At 47.3% G+C, this 21,532-nt stretch overlaps 1 protein-coding gene across 1 annotated transcript; it reads right to left on the bottom strand.

The window, feature by feature from the left end:
* Window positions 1-1,985: 1,985 nt before the first annotated feature.
* Window positions 1,986-20,674, bottom strand: ARL6IP5 (ARF like GTPase 6 interacting protein 5). Its single transcript, XM_075321399.1, has 3 exons — window positions 20,449-20,674; window positions 9,036-9,253; window positions 1,986-7,202 (listed from the first exon to the last, which is right to left on the bottom strand). The coding sequence occupies exons 1-3, from the start codon at window positions 20,622-20,624 to the stop codon at window positions 7,030-7,032; spliced, it is 567 nt and encodes a 188-aa protein (XP_075177514.1). The 5' UTR covers window positions 20,625-20,674; the 3' UTR covers window positions 1,986-7,029.
* Between the last annotated feature and the right edge of the window lie 858 nt (window positions 20,675-21,532).

The raw sequence follows: 21,532 nt of genomic DNA, 5'->3' as shown, positions 1-21,532 counted from the left end.
CTTAAAAAAGCGGGTGTGTGGTCGCCAGATAGCCCCTAGTCCAGGTCTCCCAGAGCCTTGCGTCCTTCCTCCAGCCAGACATGCATGTAATGGCTGCCGGCGTCCTGAGAGAGAAGGGGGGCGGGCCCTGGGCGTTCCTGACCAAGAGCGGGAAGCCTGCTTCCCTCTGTGCTTAGTATGAGGGCTGGAGCATGTAAATCAGGCTCCAGCCCTCGTCGCTGCTAGCGAACAGCGTTTCTCCTCTACCCTGAATGACAGGGTGGGGGCGGGAACGAATCGGAGCTGCCGGCGTCCTAGGCCCAAAAAGCCGGGGACTAAATTTATAACCGCCGCCGCCGTAAAAGCGCGGACGGCGGATCCCCGGCGCACCACAAGTCACGGCAGCGCCGCCCGGTCCAGAGGGGGTCGGCGCTGCGTTCCCATACACAAAAAGTCCCCCAGTAATCTGTAGGGACACCAACTCCACGTTGCGGTCCCCGGCGCACTACAACACCCAGCCAGCCCGGAGTGTGTCTGTGCCTGCCGGGGACACAGAGTACCTGTATGATGCAGGGCCTGTCCCTGATCGTACTCCTGCTCCGTATCCATCAGGTTCTAATGGGTCTGTGGATGGAGCCCGGCGTCAGAGCTGAGAGGCCGGCAGGATCCCACTTCCACAGAGCCCTACCAGGGGATGTGGAAGGAAAACAGCATGTCAGGCTCCAGCCCTGTACCAGCAATAGGTACCTCAACCTTACAACACCATCCACGGGTGAGAAGGGAGCATGCTGGGGACACTATATGTGTCCTCTTTTCTTCCATCCGAAATAGTCAGCAGCTACTGCTGACTAAAATCTGTGGAGCTATGCATGGAATGTCTGACCTCCTTCGCACACAAAGCTAAAACTGGAGAACCCGTGATACCACGGGGGGGGTATAGCCAGAGGGGGAGGGGCCTTGCACTTTTAATGTAGTGCTTTGTGTGGCCTCCAGAGGGCAGTAGCTATACCCCAATCGTCTGGGTCTCCCAATAGAGCGCTGAAGAAAATGGAGATGCATGAGTGGATGTGTGCCTCCTTCTACACAAAGCATAAAACTGAGGAGCCCGTGATGCACGGGAGGGTGTATAGGCAGAGGGGAGGGGTTACACTTTTTAAAGTGTAATACTTTGTGTGGCCTCCGGAGGCAGAAGCTATACACCCAATTGTCTGGGTCTCCCAATGGAGCGACAAAGAAAAAATATATATCATAAAAGATAATCAATGTAATATATTTACAAAGTTTCCTGAAACCATTTAGATTTTTTTTTATATTTAATATGTATGTCTTCAAAAGGTAATTTAGAGATTAATCTGCCAATGTAAACTTTCCTATATAATTGTGTAGAACCAGAAGTCTTAGTACAACCCATGCCAAGAATAAAAATCTTTTCTTAGATTCCCTTTAAACTGATGTTTCTATCAACAGGTTTTTGCCACCTAATCTGAGAGCGGTATAATGTAGGGGCAGAGATCCTGATGCCAGCGATGTGTCACTTACTAGGCTGTTTAGTGTAGTTTTGATAAAAACATTGCTTTTATGAAAATGACAGCAAACAGCTCAGTAAGTGACATCACTGGAATCAGGGTCTCTGTCTCTACATTATGCTGCTCTCAGATGGGATGGCAAACACCTGGTGACATATTCCCTTGAAGTATTTTTTTTTTTTTCTACGCAAAATAAGCCAGTGCCAAAAAGAAAGTAATATCCGTGCTCTCGTCCCCGTTAGCAGTGTGACATAGTTGTCATTTTTGGAATACCGCACCTATAAATCGCAGTGAAGAATGTGTTACAGACATCGGCTCCGGAAGAGACTCTGAAGAACCTTAAGGATGGAATTCCATGTTTTGCTTTTTGTTTCTGTCAGATGTATACCTTCTAAATAAACCTCGGATGTATGCCACTCTACAGACATACATTGGCCAATAACTTTACAAGGGTGGGGCAAAAAACACCAAAAATTCCAGTTTTTGTCAGGTTTGAGTTTATTGATAAGTTGCTTCTCGTTTCCATAAACATGTGAAATATTGCACTAAGACTAGACTTTACACATGCATCGCTGCTAGAAGGTCTGCATTCTGTTACCGCCATTGAGTCAGTAATGCCTCAGCTCTAACTAATGCTATAAGATCTATATGTAGCAAGGGGTCTGATATTAAGAAAAAAAAATCCCCTATACGCAAATCAATAAGAGCAAGCCGTTAGGAATTAAAGAGTCTTAAAAGGAACAGTCCAAGATTGGAAAAAAAAAAGTCTGCTTCTCTAGTACTTTACAGCGCCATACATCCTGTAGTGGTCATGAATGGTACTGCAAGTGCTCCGATAACATGAATGGGAGGCAGGATGCAGTACCAGCCATGGCCACTAAACCATGTCAGGAGCTAGGCTACAGCCCTGCAGATCAGCTGATCAATGGATGTGTCCGAAGTCCGGCCCACAAGGATCTGATATCGACGACCTCTCTTTAGGCAGGCAATAAATAGTCCCAAAAAGCATCTTTAAAGAGTCCACAGGAGTTTTTCAGGTTATGATTGGTTGCTAAAAGGTTTAAAAAAAATTAACAGGCCCCATTTTTCTGAAACCTTTTCAATACACAAGTCTTTTCTCATCACCTAAAATGTAGCAGTTCTCTATTGTATTAATAGTCACTCGTGATATAATTTACAGCTTATAATCCATAGGAATGTATAATGTACCCCCCAGCGTGCACGGACGTGATGAAGAATATTTCTACCCTAGGAAGAGGATTGCTGCTTGGAAACATTTTTTTTGAGATGGGGCCTAGGGAACAGTATTCTTAAAACCACTCATTTATAAAATGTTACAGTGAGTATTTTGTAGAAAATAACTGATGCTTACGTTGAAAAAAAAAAAGGACTGGGGGGGGGGGAGTGAAGCTTCATTGGGATGTTACCTAGGGGGTCTTAAGAACTACAACCCCTCCCCGTAGGTGAAAGGGAAAGTGGGGGGGGTGGGGGGGTGGGAAAGGCTTTTGCAGCAGCACATCTCCACCCTGACTAATGAGCTTCCAAAGAGGGGAACATATTCAATTTGCACACCTCGCAGAAGTGGTCAAGCAGGAATAGTCAAAGAAGAGGAAAAAAAAAAAAATAGATGAGATCGAAAACAAAAAAAAGGGGGGGGGGGGGGGGGGAGGAAAAAAAAAAGATGCAAATAATTATACATATCCTGGTATAAAACCTTCCCCATTACAACAGTGTAAGTTGGAGAAGAGCAAAAGAAAAGCAAAAGAAAAAAGGAAGAAGAAGAGCAAAAGAAAATGGAAGAAGAGCAAAAGAAAAAGAAAGAAGGAAGAAGAGCAAAAGAAAAAGGAAGAAGAAGAGCAAAAGAAAAGAAAAAGGAAGAAGAAGAGGAAAAGAAAAAGAAGAAGAAAAAAAGAAATAAGCAAAAAAAAAGATGCAAATAATTATACATATCCTGGTATAAAACCTTCCCCATTACAACAGTGTAAGTTGGAGAAGAGCAAAAGAAAAGCAAAAGAAAAAAGGAAGAAGAAGAAGAGCAAGAGAAAAAGGAAGAAGAAGAGCAAAAGAAAAAGGAAGAAGAAGAGGAAAGGAAAAGAAAAAAGGAAGAAGAAGAGCAAAAGAAAAGAAAAAAGGAAGAAGAGCAAAAGAAAAAGAAAGAAGAGCAAAAGAAAAGAAAAAGGAAGAAGAGGAAAAGAAAAAGAAAAAGAAAAGGAAGAAGAGGAAAAGAAAAAGAAGAAGAAAAAAAAGAAATAAAGCAAAAAAAAGATGCAAATAATTATACATGTCCTGGTCTGCAAAACCTTTCCCATTACAACAGTGTAAGTTACACATATCCAGGACATGGTCATGTATCCGGGCAGAGGATCTTACTGGGACAGCTGCTTGGACCCATGCAGACCGCCCCAGAGGATCAGCTCTTTTTTGGGTGCTGCTGTCCTCAGCCGGGCACTGGTCTTAGGGGGGCTTTACATGTTGTGACATCGCATCCGGAATATCGTCAGGGTCACGTCGTTAGTGACGCACATCTGGCATCGGTAACGACATCGCCACGTGTAAATCCTAGATGCGCCGATAAACGATCGTAAAAGCATTGAAAACCGTTGATCTGTATAGCGTCATTCATTTTCATAATGTCGGGTCGACCGCAGGTACAATGTTTGTTGTTCCTGCGGCAGCACACATCGCTGTGTGTAAACCCACAGGAGCGACAAACATCTCCTTACCTGGACCCACTGGCAATGCGGAAGGGAGAAGGTGGCGAGATGTTATGTCCCGCTCATCTCCGCCCCTCCGCTTCTATTGGTCGGCCGATTAGTGACGTCGCGGTGACGCCAAACGCACCTCCCCCTTGAAGGAGGAATTGTTCGGTGCGGGAGCAGGAAGGGCGACAGTCAGGGGTCACACATCGCTTAGAGGCTGGAACGGCACCAGCACGGGATGGGAGTATGTTTTTTTTTTTATTTTACATAGGGGGTTGTTCAAATTGTGGAAAATCCCTTTAAACAGTGGAACGCTATAACAAAACAAACAAAAAAAAACAAAAAAAAACAACAACATTCTCCCCTTGTTCCAACCATATCCGCCAAACCAGAAGAGAGGGGGGCCTTGACCGCCAACGACTTGACGGCTGAGGCCAACGATCGGTAATGACATCATCTCGTCCGTCCAGGTTGTTGGAGCATTCTGGGACTTGTAGTTTCCCAACTGTCTCTGGTTTCCATCATATTCTGCCAGTCCCTAGGTTGTCAGAGCATGCTGGGACTTGTAGTCCCCCCACTGCTTCTGGTTTCCATCATGCTCTGCCTATATCCAGGTTGTCAGGGCATGCTGGGATTTAAAGTTTCCCCCATCGCCTCTGGTTTCCGCATACTGTACTCTGTCAGCCCCCAGGTTGTCAGAGCATGCTGGGATTTGTAGTTCCCCCCACTGTTTCTAGTTTCCATCATGCACTGCCAATCCCCAGGTTGTCAGAGCATGCTGGGATTTGTAGTTTCCCCCACTGCTTCTGCTTTCCGTCATGCTCTGCCAGTCCCCAGGTTATCAGAGCATGCTGGGATTTGTAGTTTCCTCACTGTCTATGATTTCCATCATGCCCTGCCAGGTCCCCAGGTTGTCAGTGCATGCTGGGATTTGTAGTTTCCCCACCACCTCTGCCTTCTTTCATGCACTGCCAGTTCCCAGGTTGTCCGAGCATGCTGGGATCTTTAGTCCCCCACCGCCTCTGGTTTCAGTCATTCTCTGCCAGTCTCCAGGTTGTCAGTGCATGCTGGGATTTGTAGTCCACCCAGAGAGCCAGAAGTCGGACGCCACTGCCTTCCCATATCTAGTGCAAATAGACGAAAAACCCCCCCCAAAAAAACTAAAGTTCACGTTGCTGTCCTATATAGGATGTTGGGTTTTGCATAGACTTTGGCTTTTATTTATGTACAAAAATAGCAGGAAATAAAGAATATATTAGGATAAATATTGTAAATATAATTAGAAATAAAATAACAGAAATATATGGGGTAAAAAAAAGGGGGAAAATGACAAATACATGGATACATCAGTCATCTGAGATTGGAAAATAAAAGCCAGCTTTAACCTTTTAATAAATATGGGTCTGGGCCGCAGCAGAGGAGGGCTGCCGTCCATCACCGTGGGCCGCTGCCCCCCATGTCAGTTATCTTCCCCATAAGGGTAAGCGTCATTCTGCAACCTGTTAGACATCACTTGTCCCATGGCGGCGGTTCTTTGCCCGGGGGTCATTTACAGAGTTGCCAGCTCCATTCTGAGAGGCTTTTATGGAATTGCTATTCATGCATGAGTAAATTGGAGTGAGATATGCCGATCTGATCAGAAGCGAAGCGGAGCATGGACGACAAAATAGGCTACGGTGACCCAAGAGTCATAAGGGCAACACACAGTTTACTGGACAGGACGTGACGTGCCCATGTATTTGGGTACTGTGTGTATAAAGTAATGCCGACGGCCTCGGGGCTTTACGTGGCCACTTCTGACCTCATATTTGCCTTCCCAAATAAACATGCACCCGGTAGCGAATAAGCCATTACCAGGCATCATCTCCTCTGCCCCAATAGACAACTCCATTGCCACTAAGCTCCCATTTACATGAACCGATTGGCGGCACTAAATGACCACCAATCAGTTGTTTAATATCCTGTTTACACAGGAAGATCGCGCTAAACGATGTGTGCCGAGTGGTCTGTAATTGATCGCTCAGTGGGCATACGTCGCCATTGTTCTCGGTAGCACGAGCCCTGGTTTCACGTGACAATGTCCTGCCAAGAACAAAGATGTTTAAACCCATTTAAAAAAAAAAAAAAAAAAAATAGTTGTTTCACCTGACGAACAAGTGTTTTGCGCAATCGACAGACTGTTTACACTGGAAAATCATCATGAAATATGCATGCCCAAAAATGCTCATCCACGATAATATTTCCGTGTAAATTTAAGACAGTATGGGAGCAAGTTACTTGTACACACATTGTGTCCTCGTTAATAAACTATTTGCGATGCTCCTTTCATCAGTTATAACTTATTTATTACTTTTGCAACAGGTGCAGTAAAGTGCAACAAAAGAATGTTATATGGGAGGGGAAGCTAGAGGTAAAACGAACCCCCCCCCAAAAAAAGGACGTTCTTCTGTACCTGAAAAACTAACAATTTCATGACCTAATAATACTTGTAGGGGAGGTAGTTGGGTAGTAGGGGGTGGGGGACACCTGACTGGGTGGCGTGGTCCTCCCTATATCTCTAAGACCACACAGGAGGATATATCCCTAGGTTCTACTATAAAGATATATAAAAACAGTAGCTGGCCCCATTGTAGGGAGAGGAGCGGGGTCACCAAGTCACACACAGTACAAAAAAAAAAAAAAAATAGGTCTCAGTGACGGGGGGGGGGGGAAGGAAAGATGGCAGCGAGGTGCTGCCCCCAATACACAACTGAAACAGAAAGAACCTCAGATGGTACATGACAGGGGAGCGCAGGGTTGTGGGGGCGAGGACGGGTCACTCGTGCTCATTCCTTCACTTTATTTATGTAGTCAGCTATTTTTGCGATGTTTTCCTCTTGTTGTTCCAGGGCGTCCAGTACGATCCCCATCGGGGTCTTCTTAAAGCCGACGCCTTCGATCTTGTTCTCCAGCTTGTTCTTTATGTTGCGGAGCCTCAGAGACGCGTGGACGAACATCACTAGAGGGGAGGAAGAGGACGAAGAGGTCAATGGCAGCTCAGTAGGTCACCGCTTCACCTTAGGCAACAGTAGTCGTACTTAAAGGGGTTGTTTCGAGAAGACCCTCAATGAGCCAAAACGAAGATAAGGGTCTCCTGTTCTGGTAGGCCCGAGGCCGTCCTTTCATTACGAGGATAGCCGCTCACCTAAATGTACATTTCTCCCACAACGGCCGTGACGGACAAAATGTCTAAATACCGACGGGCTGGGGGCAATCGTGAGTTGTGTTCTGAAAGGGGTAATCTGTGCTGAGGACCTCTGCCCATATACCCCATTATGGTGCATGGATGTCAGCTTTGGGGTCCCGATCGTTCAGAATGAAGGTGGTGGTTCCAGGTCCATACACTGTGGCTGGCGTGGGAGTGTCAAAAAAAAAAAAAAAAAAAAAAAAGGTTTTAGCGGGTGCGCCGAGTTCAGTCCTCAAACATAGGATATTGATCACCTATTATATCGCTCGTGGCCGGTGTAGGGGCAGCGAGCAGGATTAGTGGACCCACTGGAACACAGGGGGAACCCAGGCTACCCCTTAGAGGGAGGGGCTTAATTAAGCGCCCACCACAAGGTGGATGCCAGGTACCACTCCCAGGGTAGTGACCAGGACTGTGGCAGACGACCCCCAGGACTGAAAACAGAGAGAGGTAGAGAAGGGTTTTCATATGCCGCGCCAACGATCACTGTTCATATGATATGATTACTGTATCTTTATTTTGCACAGGTCTACGCGTTTCAGGAGGCCCAGCTCCCTTCCTCAGGACCGTCAGGCATAAGAAAACATCAAATCTCGGCATATGAAAACCCTTCTCTACCTCTCTCTGTTATCTGCCGCTTGGGTTGCTGCTGCCTTGGTCAAGTTTTCCATGCGTTTACAGTAGTTGTGACTTTCACAACTCCATCTGGTGAGTATTATTGCTCCCTGACCTCACCCTGCATATATTGGGGTAAGACCCTATTGGCGCTTTCTTTCCACATCTCTTTACATTTTGACCCCCAGGACTGGGGAGACTCAGGAATAGCAGAGTACACGTGGGGTGACTGAGGCAGGCTGGACAGGCGGGTACAGACAGGAATGGAGGGCATGGCAGGGATAGACAGGTATGGGAAGAAACGTACAGGAAAAAGGACACAGGGATAACAGGACAGGACCTGACAACTAGTTAGGTAGCAGACTGACTAACTAACTAGAGGCGTTGCACAGGCACCTCCCCTAATGGGAGGATGCCTTAAATACTTAGCTCCTGAGGGGCATTTCTTGGAAATAGCATGCCAGCCCTTTAAGATGAGGGCCGGTGTGAACATACGCGTCTTAGGTGCACTCCTGGGAACCCTATACGGTATGTGCAGGACCTGGGAGGGGAAGGAGGCAGCAGCACACGTGGATAACCAGGGGAGGACACAACCTGGCTGGTGCGGTGACTAAGTCGGTGTCTCTGCAGAGAAGCTGGTGCTACACCTATACTAGGGATAGGTTATTAGTATCTTAGATCGGAACAACTCCTTTAAAAATGGCAAACAAGAGAAAAACAAAACACAAAAAAAAACAAAAAGCCCAAAGCACACATCCATCGCAGAGCAACTGGTGGTTTCCATAGCAAAGTTAAAGGGAACCAGTCCCCAGTTTCATGCTGCCCAAACCACAGGCAGCGTGAATCAGAGAACAAAAGGCCCTTTAACTTTTTGTAACCAATGTGGGTAAAAAAAAAAATAAATTATAAAAATGTTTTTTTATATATAAATATATATATATATATATATATATATATAAATATATATATATAAAATTCTCTATGACTTACATAACAGTGGGAACGTAATCCCGAATACAAACACCATGACTCCTCCGAACATAGACACAACGAAGTAGCTGGACAGCATGATGGACATGATGAAGAGAGTGGGGTACTGCTTCTTAAATTTACGGACGATATCCTTATTGTGCGACGTCCACACGAACCCCAGGAACACCAGGATGACTATGGAGGCGCCCAGGAGCATGTTCAGAGGACTAAGAAACCTAAGGAGAAAAATGGAAAAGAAAATGTGAGAGCAGATAAAAGGGGAGGTTCAGCTACGGTTCTGGGGTGAAGTCGGGAGGGTCCATGACGTGAACGAATACCTTATTAATCCACTTTCATCTCTTTTTAAAGGGGCTGGATCACATCAGTAAACATTGCTGCGTGCTTCCTGAAACAGCGCCACACCTGTCTGCCTCTGGTGCTGCAGCTCCGATCTGCTGAGCGGACTGAGGCTGTGCTGCAACATCAGACCCAACCCCGGGACAGGCGAGGTGCCGATTCAGGAAGAAACCAGTCAGGTGTTTCTAATAATAGTCAACCTATTTAATGGTATAACACAAAAAAATGCTGCTAGAATTAGGGTCAGATTAGCACGGAGGATTCTCGGTCCGGGCAAGATTCTGACTCAATGACCCTGAGGCTCCGACAGAACAACCTCAATAGGAAGTGATTCTAGGACATACAGTTAGGTCCAGAAATATTTGGACAGTGACACAAGTTTTGTTATTTTAGCTGTTTACAAAAACATGTTCAGAAATACAATATATATATATATATATATATAATATGGGCTGAAAGTGCACACTCCCAGCTGCAATATGAGAGTTTTCACATCCAAATCGGAGAAAGGGTTTAGGAATCATAGCTCTGTAATGCATAGCCTCCTCTTTTTCAAGGGACCAAAAGTAATTGGACAAGGGACTCTAAGGGCTGCAATTAACTCTGAAGGCGTCTCCCTCGTTAATCTGTAATCAATGAAGTAGTTAAAAGGTCTGGGGTTGATTACAGGTGTGTGGTTTTGCATTTGGAAGCTGTTGCTGTGACCAGACAACATGCGGTCTAAGGAACTCTCAATTGAGGTGAAGCAGAACATCCTGAGGCTGAAAAAAAAAAGAAAAAAATCCATCAGAGAGATAGCAGACATGCTTGGAGTAGCAAAATCAACAGTCGGGTACATTCTGAGAAAAAAGGAATTGACTGGTGAGCTTGGGAACTCAAAAAGGCCTGGGCGTCCACGGATGACAACAGTGGTGGATGATCGCCGCATACTTTCTTTGGTGAAGAAGAACCCGTTCACAACATCAACTGAAGTCCAGAACACTCTCAGTGAAGTAGGTGTATCTGTCTCTAAGTCAACAGTAAAGAGAAGACTCCATGAAAGTAAATACAAAGGGTTCACATCTAGATGCAAACCATTCATCAATTCCAAAAATAGACAGGCCAGAGTTACATTTGCTGAAAAACACCTCATGAAGCCAGCTCAGTTCTGGAAAAGTATTCTATGGACAGATGAGACAAAGATCAACCTGTACCAGAATGATGGGAAGAAAAAAGTTTGGAGAAGAAAGGGAACGGCACATGATCCAAGGCACACCACATCCTCTGTAAAACATGGTGGAGGCAACGTGATGGCATGGGCATGCATGGCTTTCAATGGCACTGGGTCACTTGTGTTTATTGATGACATAACAGCAGACAAGAGTAGCCGGATGAATTCTGAAGTGTACCGGGATATACTTTCAGCCCAGATTCAGCCAAATGCCGCAAAGTTGATCGGACGTCGCTTCATAGTACAGATGGACAATGACCCCAAGCATACAGCCAAAGCTACCCAGGAGTTCAAGAGTGCAAAAAAGTGGAACATTCTGCAATGGCCAAGTCAATCACCAGATCTTAACCCAATTGACCATGCATTTCCCTTGCTCAAATCCTAAGACGGAAAGACCCACAAACAAGCAAGACCTGAAGGCTGCGGCTGTAAAGGCCTGGCAAAGCATTAAGAAGGAGGAAACCCAGCGTTTGGTGATGTCCATGGGTTCCAGACTTAAGGCAGTGATTGCCTCCAAAGGATTCGCAACAAAATATTGAAAATAAAAATATTTTGTTTGGGTTTGGTTTATTTGTCCAATTACTTTTGACCTCCTAAAATGTGGAGTGTTTGTAAAGAAATGTGACAATTCCTACAATTTCTATCAGATATTTTTGTTCAAACCTTCAAATTAAACGTTACAATCTGCACTTGAATTCTGTTGTAGAGGTTTCATTTCAAATCCAATGTGGTGGCATGCAGAGCCCAACTCGCGAAAATTGTGTCACTGTCCAAAGATTTCTGGACCTAACCGTAAGTGCCAACTTCTACAGTAGGGCTTACTTGTCTACAAATGTGCACTATAAGGCTGCACATCCCTTACATAGCGGTGTGTGTGTGTGTGTCAGACCAACGCCCATACCGTTGTGCGTCCATACCGCAGTCTGCCAGAGCAGCGCTTGCACGTCCAGACCCCACTACGCCGTAGCGGAGCCTGCCTGCGCGTCCAGACCCCACTACGCCGTAGCGGAGCCTGCCTGTGCGTCCAGACCCCACTACGCCATAGCGGAGCCTGCCTGCATGTCCAGACCCTCCTCCACCAGCGGTCTCTGATCAGATGGCCTACCCTTCACTTCTCATGTTTATCAATAAACTACAGGCACTGAACTCCCCTATAGTCAGACTGGACGTCCTTCCTTGACTTCTTATATTAACCTCCAACAACCTGCGGTTTCACAGATGCTCTGATATCACAAGTCGGCCATTGTTGGCATTGCTCATCTTTTTATATGTTTGTCCATTTTTCCGGCTTTGGCCACATGAACCTCAAGAGCTGACTATTGGGGGGCGTGGCCTGCTTGCTAATGGCACCGGTCACCTAGCTGCTGAGCTCCAGCCACCTCGACTCCTAACCGGCTCACTGCGGCTCACCAGTGGCACCAATCTCTCTGCACACGGGGGGAAAGTGCTGCAGAGGTACCCAGGAACGTGGCATGCCAAGGGGAAAGTCCCAGAAGAAGCCGTCCCCGGCGAAAGTTACAGACTTCTTCTCCAGCACGGGACGAGGGAAAATGGCAGCAGCATCCTCCTCCACAGCTTCCTCACGCTCATCCAGGAGGGGATCCACAGCAGGCCCAGACTTGGACACAGACGCTGCAGATATACCGCTTACCAAAGGTACCATGCAGAAACTGCTCAGTGCCCTCCGCTCATCACTGCAGCAGGATTGGAAAGATATGGTGGCTGAGCTGAGGGGAGATATCACTGCCATAGGCAGTCGCACAGCACACATTGAAACTAAAATGCAGGAGCTGACAAAGTCACACAATAGCCTCATTGATGCCAATGCAGCACTGGAGGAACAAGTGCAAAAGCTCCATACCAAGGTCTTGGATTTAGAGGACAGGTCCCGCAGAAACAACATAAGAATCAGAGGAATTCCAGAGGCCATACCAGACAAGGGGCTGCAGAGCTTTCTAGGCTCCTTGCTGCAGGAGCTGCTCCCAGACCTGTCTGCAACTGATTTCCTGGTGGACAGAATACACAGAGTCCCTAAGCCTAAATCCCTCAGTGCTGATGCCCCCCGGGACACTTTGGCTCGCCTGCACTTTTACAAGACCAAAGAAGCCCTGCTGCGAGCCCTGAGAAGGAGGCCGCCTCTGTCTGAGCAATTCCAGCACCTGTCCATTTTTCCGGATCTGTCTGCAGGAACCCTGGCAAAAAGGAGGGAATTTGCCCCTTATACCAAAATTCTCAGGGATGAAGCTATATCCTATAGATGGGGTTTCCCTGTAAAGATCCTGCTTTTCCGTGCAGGAAACACCCACGTCTGCCATTCCCCACAACAGTTGGCAAAGCTCCTATCCTCATGGAACATGGCAAATCTCCCGGCCAGATCTCCAAGAGCCACAGGATCATCCCAAAGGGATAAAGTGAATGAAGATTGGTCCGTCGCGTGAGTTATGTGATATGTCTGAGTCGCGGCTGAGACTTAGTTGCTACTTTTAAGGTCCGCTGGTTCTGTTCAACCAGGACCCTGAGCCCCCATGGCGGTACATTTCCACCATACCGCAGGCCCCCTTTTTGGGCTTTTTTCTATGTGGACTGATGCTCCCTACATCAGTAATGTTAGTGATGTTAATGTTGTCAGTGTTACCTCTTTCCTGCCTAACCTTCCTTTCTCCCCCCGCAGCTCTAGGCAAGAGACTTTTTTTCATGTACAATGGTACTGAACTGCATGTCTATAAATGTTAGGGGCCTGAACTCGCCGGCCAAGAGATCCATGTTTTGGCGGGAAGTGGTTAAATCCAAATGTGACGTGATTTGTGGTCAAGAGTCTCATCTCCTCCAGGGGGACTCGCACAGGTTAAATAATGCTAAATTTCCTTTCATACTGCTGGCTTGTGGGAAAAAAAAAAAGGCTGGAGTATTCATTTGTGTAAAAAATACTGTTGCGTTCACACTACATTCCCAACATTTAGACCCTGAAGGTAGATACGCCATTATTAATTGCTCCATAAATGGATCTAAGTATACTATTGCAACCCTTTACGCCCCCAACTCTGGTCAGATCAGCTTTCTGCGGAGGTTTCTTTCCAAGCTTTCATCCGTTACAGAGGGTAAGCAAATAATCTGCGGGGATTTTAACATGTTAATGTCCAGCACTCTGGATTGCTCCAATACTGCTGTAAAGAGGAAGGAAATGAGCACAATAATTTCAGAAAGGCATCTCCATGATATATGGAGATACCAACATGCAAATGAGAGGGACTACACATTCTTCTCACCTCGGTTCACCTCATACAGCAGATTGGACTACTTTCTGGTTGAAAGCTCACTTATTTTGGATTGCTCAGATTCAAAAATTGGACTTATAGCTTGGTCGGACCATGCCCCCATATACCTGACAGTCCAGGAGCAAAGCCGCACGCCCGTTTTTACCCGGTGGCGCATGAATGACTCCCTCCTAGCCTGTAGACAAATCTCTGAGGAGTTGCAGGCCGACCTTGCAGAGTTTTTTAAATTTAATGACAACAAGGAGGTGACAGAGGAAACGCTATGGTCTGCACACAAAGCCTTTATTAGGGGGTCATTCATCAAAATTGCCACTAGGGAGAAAAGGAGGCGTCAGGCAACTTCCAAAGCTCTACTGTCCCACATAGCGCTTTTAGAAGCCCACAATAAATCTGCCCCAAACATGTCAACATCTGACGAACTCAGGAAACTAAGAACACAGCTCCGCCAATTGCTGATGGTAGACTATGAGAAAAATGTAAGATCCCTCAAACAGCGGTACTATATGATGGGTGACAGGGCGGGTGCCTTACTAGCCAGGAGGGTTAAAAAACGAGAAATGCAAAACAAAATTGAATACCTCGTGACGGGTTCTAATGCCACAATACGCAACCCAACGGAAATAGCCAATGCATTCGCTGATTTTTATCAGTCTCTCTACAACCTTAAAAATGACCCCACTGCCCCAAAGCCTACCCAATCGGCAATTAATTCCTTCTTAAACAATATTAATCTTCCTCGGTTATCTACAGTACATCTAGAGCAACTAAATTCCCCTTTCTCCCTGGAAGAGGTTCGCCAGGCGGTGATCACAGCCAAAAGAAATTCAGCTCCAGGCCCAGACGGCCTCACTAACTCCTATTATAGGCAATTCACTGAAACCCTGTCTCCTTTCCTCCTGAGACTTTTCTCCTCTTGGCGAGCCACAGCAGATATTTCACCAAATAATCTAGAGGCCATTATAACTACCCTGCCAAAGCCAGGAAAACCCCCTACATCACCAGGAAACTTCAGGCCAATATCCCTCCTAAACTGCGACTTAAAATTATACGCCAAAATAATCTCAGCTAGAATACATAAAGTCCTTCCATCACTGATTTCCCCGGATCAAGTGGGGTTTGTGGCGGGGAGGCAGGCGAAAGATGGGACGAGACGTATGCTGGACCTGATTGCGGTGGCTGAGGGGAGGAAAATCCCCAGTGTATTCCTGTCCTTGGACGCAGAGAAGGCGTTTGACAGGGTGCACTGGGGATATCTGAAATCTGTACTGGCCAAGTTTGGATTTGAAGGCCCCATACTTACCGCCATAATGGCACTATACTCTAACCCTAACGCCAAAGTTCTGGCATCCAGATTTATATCTCGGAGTTTTGAATTATCCAATGGGACACGCCAGGGGTGTCCGCTCTCCCCTATCATCTATGCCCTTGCTATAGAGCCTCTGGCGCAGACTATCCGTGAATGCCCTCGGATCTCGGGGATTCGAGTGGGGAGTACAAACCATGTGATCAGTCTATATGCGGATGATGTGATTTTATCCTGCACTAATGTAGAGGTGTCCCTAAAACACGTAATGGAGATCCTGTCCTCCTTCGCTCAAGTCTCGTATTACAAGCTTAATATTACCAAGTCCTTAATTTTTCCGCTCTTCCTGCCCGCCTCAACTAGAGCCACTCTTTCTCATCTTTACCCTTTCAAATGGGAAGACGAGGGTATCCCCTACCTGGGTATTATACTGGCCCCGCTACACTCCGTGATCCGGAAAAATCTGCTGACCCTGCACACCTCACTGGATAGAGAACTTACTCGCCTTTCTCTTCTCCCGCTCTCTTGGGTGGCGAGAATACAGACCTTTAAAATGATCTGCCTCCCAAAAATTATCTACTTACTTCGGTGCCTGCCCCTAACAATTCCGCAACGGTATCTCACCAAAATTCATTCGCTAATGAGTAAATTTATATGGGCTGGGAAAAAACCTAGAATAGCCCTGAGATGCATGCATGCCCCGTTAAGTGGTGGAGGAATGGGTATTCCTAATATTCTAACATACCACAGAGCCGCTATCCTGGAACCGGCTCGAGATTGGTGGAGGAATGATTCAGACTTAAGATGGTTACAGATTGAGTACACCTGGGCACAGGTCCACTCCCCTAAACAATTCATAGACTCCCTGCTCCTAACCCCTTCGCCCCCCGGCGATCTTCTACCCACCACAGCAGCTCTAAAGAAAGCTTGGTCCTTGTGGAGCAAGCCAGTGTCACATGCTTTAGGTCCCAGCATTCCCCTTAGATCGCTAGAAGCCTTCATTCCAAACTTGAATCTTGCCGCCTGGACACGTGGAGGTCCAATCACCCTAGCAGATCTCTATAGAGAAGGCGTCCTACTCCCGTACTCAGAAATGTGTGATAAATTTAACCTTCCCCGACACAGTCTATTCCAGTTTTTTCAAATACGTCACTTTCTTCAGTCCGCTCCTCATCTCCCGGCTCCCACGACAGCTGACCACGCCTCAATTAAAAAATTCTTTCAAAATAGCAAAATCAAAGGCCTTTCATATATCCATAATATGCTAAACTCCCCACAACCGGACAAACAATTGCCGTATATGCTCAAATGGGAAAAAGATCTAGCTTCTCCGCTTCCGCCGCAAGAATGGTTCGCGGCCTCAAAATGGATCCACAAGTTCTCTTCTTGTCTCAATCATATAGAGCAATTAAAAAAGGTTCATCTAAGGTGGTACAACTCCCCTACTAAACTGGCTTCTTTTTCCCCACATGTGTCACCACTGTGCTGGAGGGGCTGCAACCACAGGGGCACCTTATGTCATATGTGGTGGTTTTGCCCTAAGTTATCTAACTTCTGGCAGGAGGTGTTCAATCTAATCCATGAGGTTACTAGTCTCCGCCTTTCTCCAAACCCAACCTTAGCGGTGCTACACATTGGCTTAGATGGGACCCCGGATCTTTTAAAAAACATCATTTCTCACATTCTCATAGCTGGCAGGTACTGTGTGGCATACAAGTGGAGGTCGGTGAGCCCCCCTACAAAAAGAGATCTAATTGAGAGGATCAACCTACACTGGATATACGAAACCAACTTGGCCCCCAACCTAGAGAAGAGAACGGTGAGACTTAAACAATGGCACCCGTGGGCCACTTCCCTTTATGCAACGGCCCTCCCCCAGATACCGACACCTACACCATAAATAAATTGATTATGCCTAAGAATGTCTTGTAGAGCTGCTTCCCCCACCCCCTCTCTTTCCCCCCTCCCTCCCTGCTCCTATGTTCAGGTTGTTGTTGTAAGGGGTATTTAATATCCCAGATTGATATTCTGATAATGGCTCGAGGCTATTCCACCTCTTGCTACTCAATGCTCCTGTTCTTGATGTTGTTGTATGAGAAGTTGTATTTTTCTGAAAACTCAATAAAAACCTTTATGATAAAAAAAAAAGAGCTGACTATTCACCCACTGCCCGATATGTCCCAGCCCAGAGTGATTTTTTTTGCGATATTCCTGATCAGTGGATGATCTACATATGAAAACGTAAGCATATATCAGCAGTGCCGCCATTCCCGGGACCCCCCCCCTTCCTGCAGCCCCCAGAAATCTTTACATTACGCCGGCCTCCACCTGCTCCTCTCACTCCATTACTTGGCCCCGTTCCTCCTCCGGCAGCAGCAGATCCGAGGCTGGAATAATAAGCACACAGCTAAATATAGCTGCTTATAACGGCCTGGAAAAAGTGAATATCATGGAGGCCGCAGGAGCAGAACGGTAACAGATGTGCGCTCACACGGCCAACACCCAAAAGTAAGGAAAGCTGCGCAACAGCCGGCGCCGGACAAACCAGACACAAAATCTCTACGTCTTACGACACTACAACTACCCGCATGCCAAAAAAAACCTCTGTATATGTAGATTTACAGTCTGTATCCTTGTTCACAGCTGCATTCCCAAATCAGGAGGCTTCAGAGCTGAAATCTCTGTGTACCCAGCAGGTAGGAGGAGGTTAGGAGGGCCGGATTGACCACCTGGGACTCATTTTGCTCTACTTTGGAGAAATTAAGTGTCCAGGGCAACTACAAGCTTACTGTTTTCCATGAGGATCCCCCCCCTCCCCAAACAGTCCCAAATTTCACAGTGTGATTGGTGCAGTACTGAGCATGTGCGACCATTGCTCCTATAGGTAGCGTAGCTGCACATGCTCACAACAAACCTTATCAGGCTTTAGTAAAGATCTCAGAGTTTTGACCCCCACGAATCATACATTAATTTTTTGGGGGTGGAAAATCCCTTTAAGTGGAACAGAGCTGCAATAATAGGTTTCGGGGAAGTCTCCTTTCTTCTTAAATCAACCCCTTTAGCTTTTCCTGCAGATATCGGAGGCTGGAAGGCATACCGTGCTATATTTGCCTCCTCCCCGGGGATGATCCTCTGAGCATTACCGCACGGATTAGAAGGTCACCAGGGATCAGGAGAGGCATGAAAGGATTCCCGGCCATTGCCAATAACTATTGATTGCATCCGTTTCCAAGATCCTCAGAGAAAACTCAAGTAAAAAAGGAGCGAAGTGACACAAGACGCCCTGACAACACATAAACTAACATTAAACAAGGCCGGGGGCACCCGACGCTGGCACTGCAGATGGGCAATGATAGGGCACCGGAGGCAGAGGGGGGGGGGGATCAAGGGTGATGAGTGGTCACTATACGGCAGCCGGGGCCTGGATATAGTACAATATGCAGGGATTTATCATCCGGCGCAGTCAGCTATACACAACCCCTCGTTATATGCCAGGGGCACCGCAGCCAAATATCAGCCCGTCAGCACCCGGCCGGGGTCCAAATCCAACCACTACTGATCGCCGATGAATGCAGAGATGATAATGTCACCAGAGCCCCAAATAACAGACGGGGGGCCGGGTATCCCTCAGCTTAGGATCAGTTATACGGGACCCCCCAAAATCAGCCCCATTCTGCGCTAAAAGTCACAAGAAATACCTTCAATTGTATTCTTTCGTTTACATAAAAATCGACATGACACGTTCTCTATTATCAGTCCTTAAAAGACACGTTTTTGTGGTGGTTTTGGCAAGATTTTTTGCAGTGGGGAAAAAAAAAACAACAACAACAAATATATATATATATAATATGTGTGCCTTTAAAAGCAATGCAAAAAAAAATTATCGTAATATAAGATTTTTTTATTTATTGTTTTTAAGATGTGCATTTTTCAGCCAGATAAGTCAACATCAAATAACCTGTGTGAACACGCCCAAATCCTCCTTAAATAAGCTTCTTATACAGTTCTATGAGAGAAAGCAGCTACAATAGAGCAGAGAGGTGCGGTGCTAATGACCGCAGGGACAGAAAGTGACCCGGCAGCTTTGTCACATCCTGATGCGTAGAGGTAACTCACCCCCGAAGGTGCTGGTAGATTTCTGTAGATGCAGGGTATGGTATTCAGCACCAGCGAGACCCAGAGGCGACTGCAGATTCAGTAGACGCAGCGGATGGTCTTCAGCATCAGCGCAGACCCGGAGGCGCTGGTGGATTTCAGTAGACGCAGGGGATGGTATGCAGCGCAGACCCGTAGGCGCTGGCGGATTTCAGTAGACGCAGGGGATGGTATGCAGCGCAGACCCGGAGGCGCTGGTGCATTTCAGTAGACGCAGGGGATGGTATGCAGCGCAGACCCAGAGGCACTGGCGGATTTCAGTAGACGCATGGGATGGTATGCAGCGCAGACCCGGAGGCGCTGGTGCATTTCAGTAGACGCAGGGGATGGTATGCAGCGCAGACCCGGAGGCGCTGGTGCATTTCAGTAGACGCAGGGGATGGTATGCAGCACAGACCCGGAGGCGCTGGTGCATTTCAGTAGACGCAGGGGATGGTATGCAGCGCAGACCCAGAGGCGCTGGTGCATTTCAGTAGACGCAGGGGATGGTATGCAGCGCAGACCCGGAGGCGCTGGTGGATTTCAGTACATGCAGGAGATAGTATTCAGCATCAGCGCAGACCCGGAGGCGCCGGCAGATTTCACTAGGCGCAGGGGATGTTACTCAGCATCAGCGCAGACCAGGCTGTATTTCGCTATTCACAAAGTCTCTTTGCACAGCCTCCTCCCTCTCTCCTGATCAGAAATAATCCCAGAACTTGTATAATCCGGACAGGAAGCATTTTATTTCATGTCAGTCAGGATACAGCGGCCAGATCCATCATATTCAGTCTCCATCCATCCGAGCGCTGCCGCTTGTACTGAGCAGTGCGAGATCTCAGCAGAGAGGAGGGACACTGAGGCATCCGCAATCAGGCCAGACAGATGACGATTGGGTGGGGTTTTCATATAGGATCATACAGACATCCTGACATGGATCATCAAAGTAAATATATCAGCCTCATCAGGTCTCAGATCAGCATGGAAAATCCACAATGTCCCATATGGTGCAGTATCACCACTAATGATGGTCTGTGCCTGGGGAACCACAAGCTCCAGCATGCCCCCTGCACGGTGCTGCCCCCATCAGGTGCAGTACCATCCCCCCCATCCTCCCCTCCATCCTTCAGTGTCCGCACCATTGCTACTCACCCCACCAGGCAGACGACGGCCGCCGCCAGGGCCAGGTAGTTGGTCTGGTAGTACAGCAGATTGCTCACGACCCGGTTGTTCCATTTGGAGATGTCTTTGATGTCCGGTCGGCCGAAACGGTCGGTGCCGGGAAAGAAATCGTCCCAGGCCCGCAGCGGCGCCACCTGCACGTCCATGATTTTCCTCGCAGCCTGCAAAAGCTGTCACACACTGCGCATGCGCGCTGATCTTCCGCAGCCCTGAAGACGTCACCCGGCGGCTCAGGAGCGCATGCGTCAAAGTCTCCCCTCTCCCCACCGACACGTTAGTGAAGCCGAACAAACGCTAGAGGGCGCCGTGTCACCTGGTTAAAGCCGCCATGTTATGGTTGGCAAATGAACAGCAGTGTATGCAAGCGTTGTCTGGATCCTGCAGTCAATGAGGCACACGTCCTCAAAATAGGAATCTGCTTACATGTTGGAGCATAGTCACTAATATAGGGGGCACTATGATCTGCACTAATATAGGGGGCACTGTCATCTGCATTAATATAGGGGGCACTGTAACTGGCAGTAATATAGGGGGCACTGTGACTGGCAGTAATATAGGGGGCACTGTGATCTGCACTAATATAGGGGGTACTGTAACTGGCAGTAATATAGGGGGCACTGTGACTGGCAGTAATATAGGGGGCACTGTCATCTGCATTAATATAGGGGGCACTGTAACTGGCAGTAATATAGGGGGCACTGTGATCTGCACTAATATAGGGGTACTGTAACTGGCAGTAATATAGGGGGCACTGTGACTGGCAGTAATATAGGGGGCACTGTGACAGGCAGTAATATAGGGGGCACTGTGATCTGCACTAATATAGGGGTACTGTAACTGGCAGTAATATAGGGGGCACTGTGACTGGCAGTAATATAGGGGGCACTGTAACTGGCAGTAATATAGGGGGCACTGTGATCTGCACTAATATAGGGGGCACTGTAACTGGCAGTAATATAGGGGGCACTGTGATCTGCACTAATATAGGGGTACTGTAACTGGCAGTAATATAGGGGGCACTGTGACTGGCAGTAATATAGGGGGCACTGTGACA

Source organism: Anomaloglossus baeobatrachus, chromosome 8 (assembly GCF_048569485.1).
Source record: "Anomaloglossus baeobatrachus isolate aAnoBae1 chromosome 8, aAnoBae1.hap1, whole genome shotgun sequence".
NCBI classification, from domain to species: Eukaryota; Metazoa; Chordata; class Amphibia; order Anura; family Aromobatidae; genus Anomaloglossus; species Anomaloglossus baeobatrachus.
This window is presented reverse-complemented; position numbering and strand designations above follow the sequence as displayed.

Excerpts from the sequence above, each read along its gene's own strand:
- ARL6IP5 (XM_075321399.1), bottom strand. The coding sequence starts at position 20,624 with ATGGACGTGCAGGTGGCGCCGCTGCGGGCCTGGGACGATTTCTTTCCC. Across the intron at positions 9,254-20,448 it reads GCCGTCGTCTGCCTGGTGGG|GTTTCTTAGTCCTCTGAACA; the intron begins GTGAGTAGCAAT and ends TTTTCTCCTTAG. Across the intron at positions 7,203-9,035 it reads GATTACGTTCCCACTGTTAT|TGATGTTCGTCCACGCGTCT; the intron begins GTAAGTCATAGA and ends CCTCCCCTCTAG.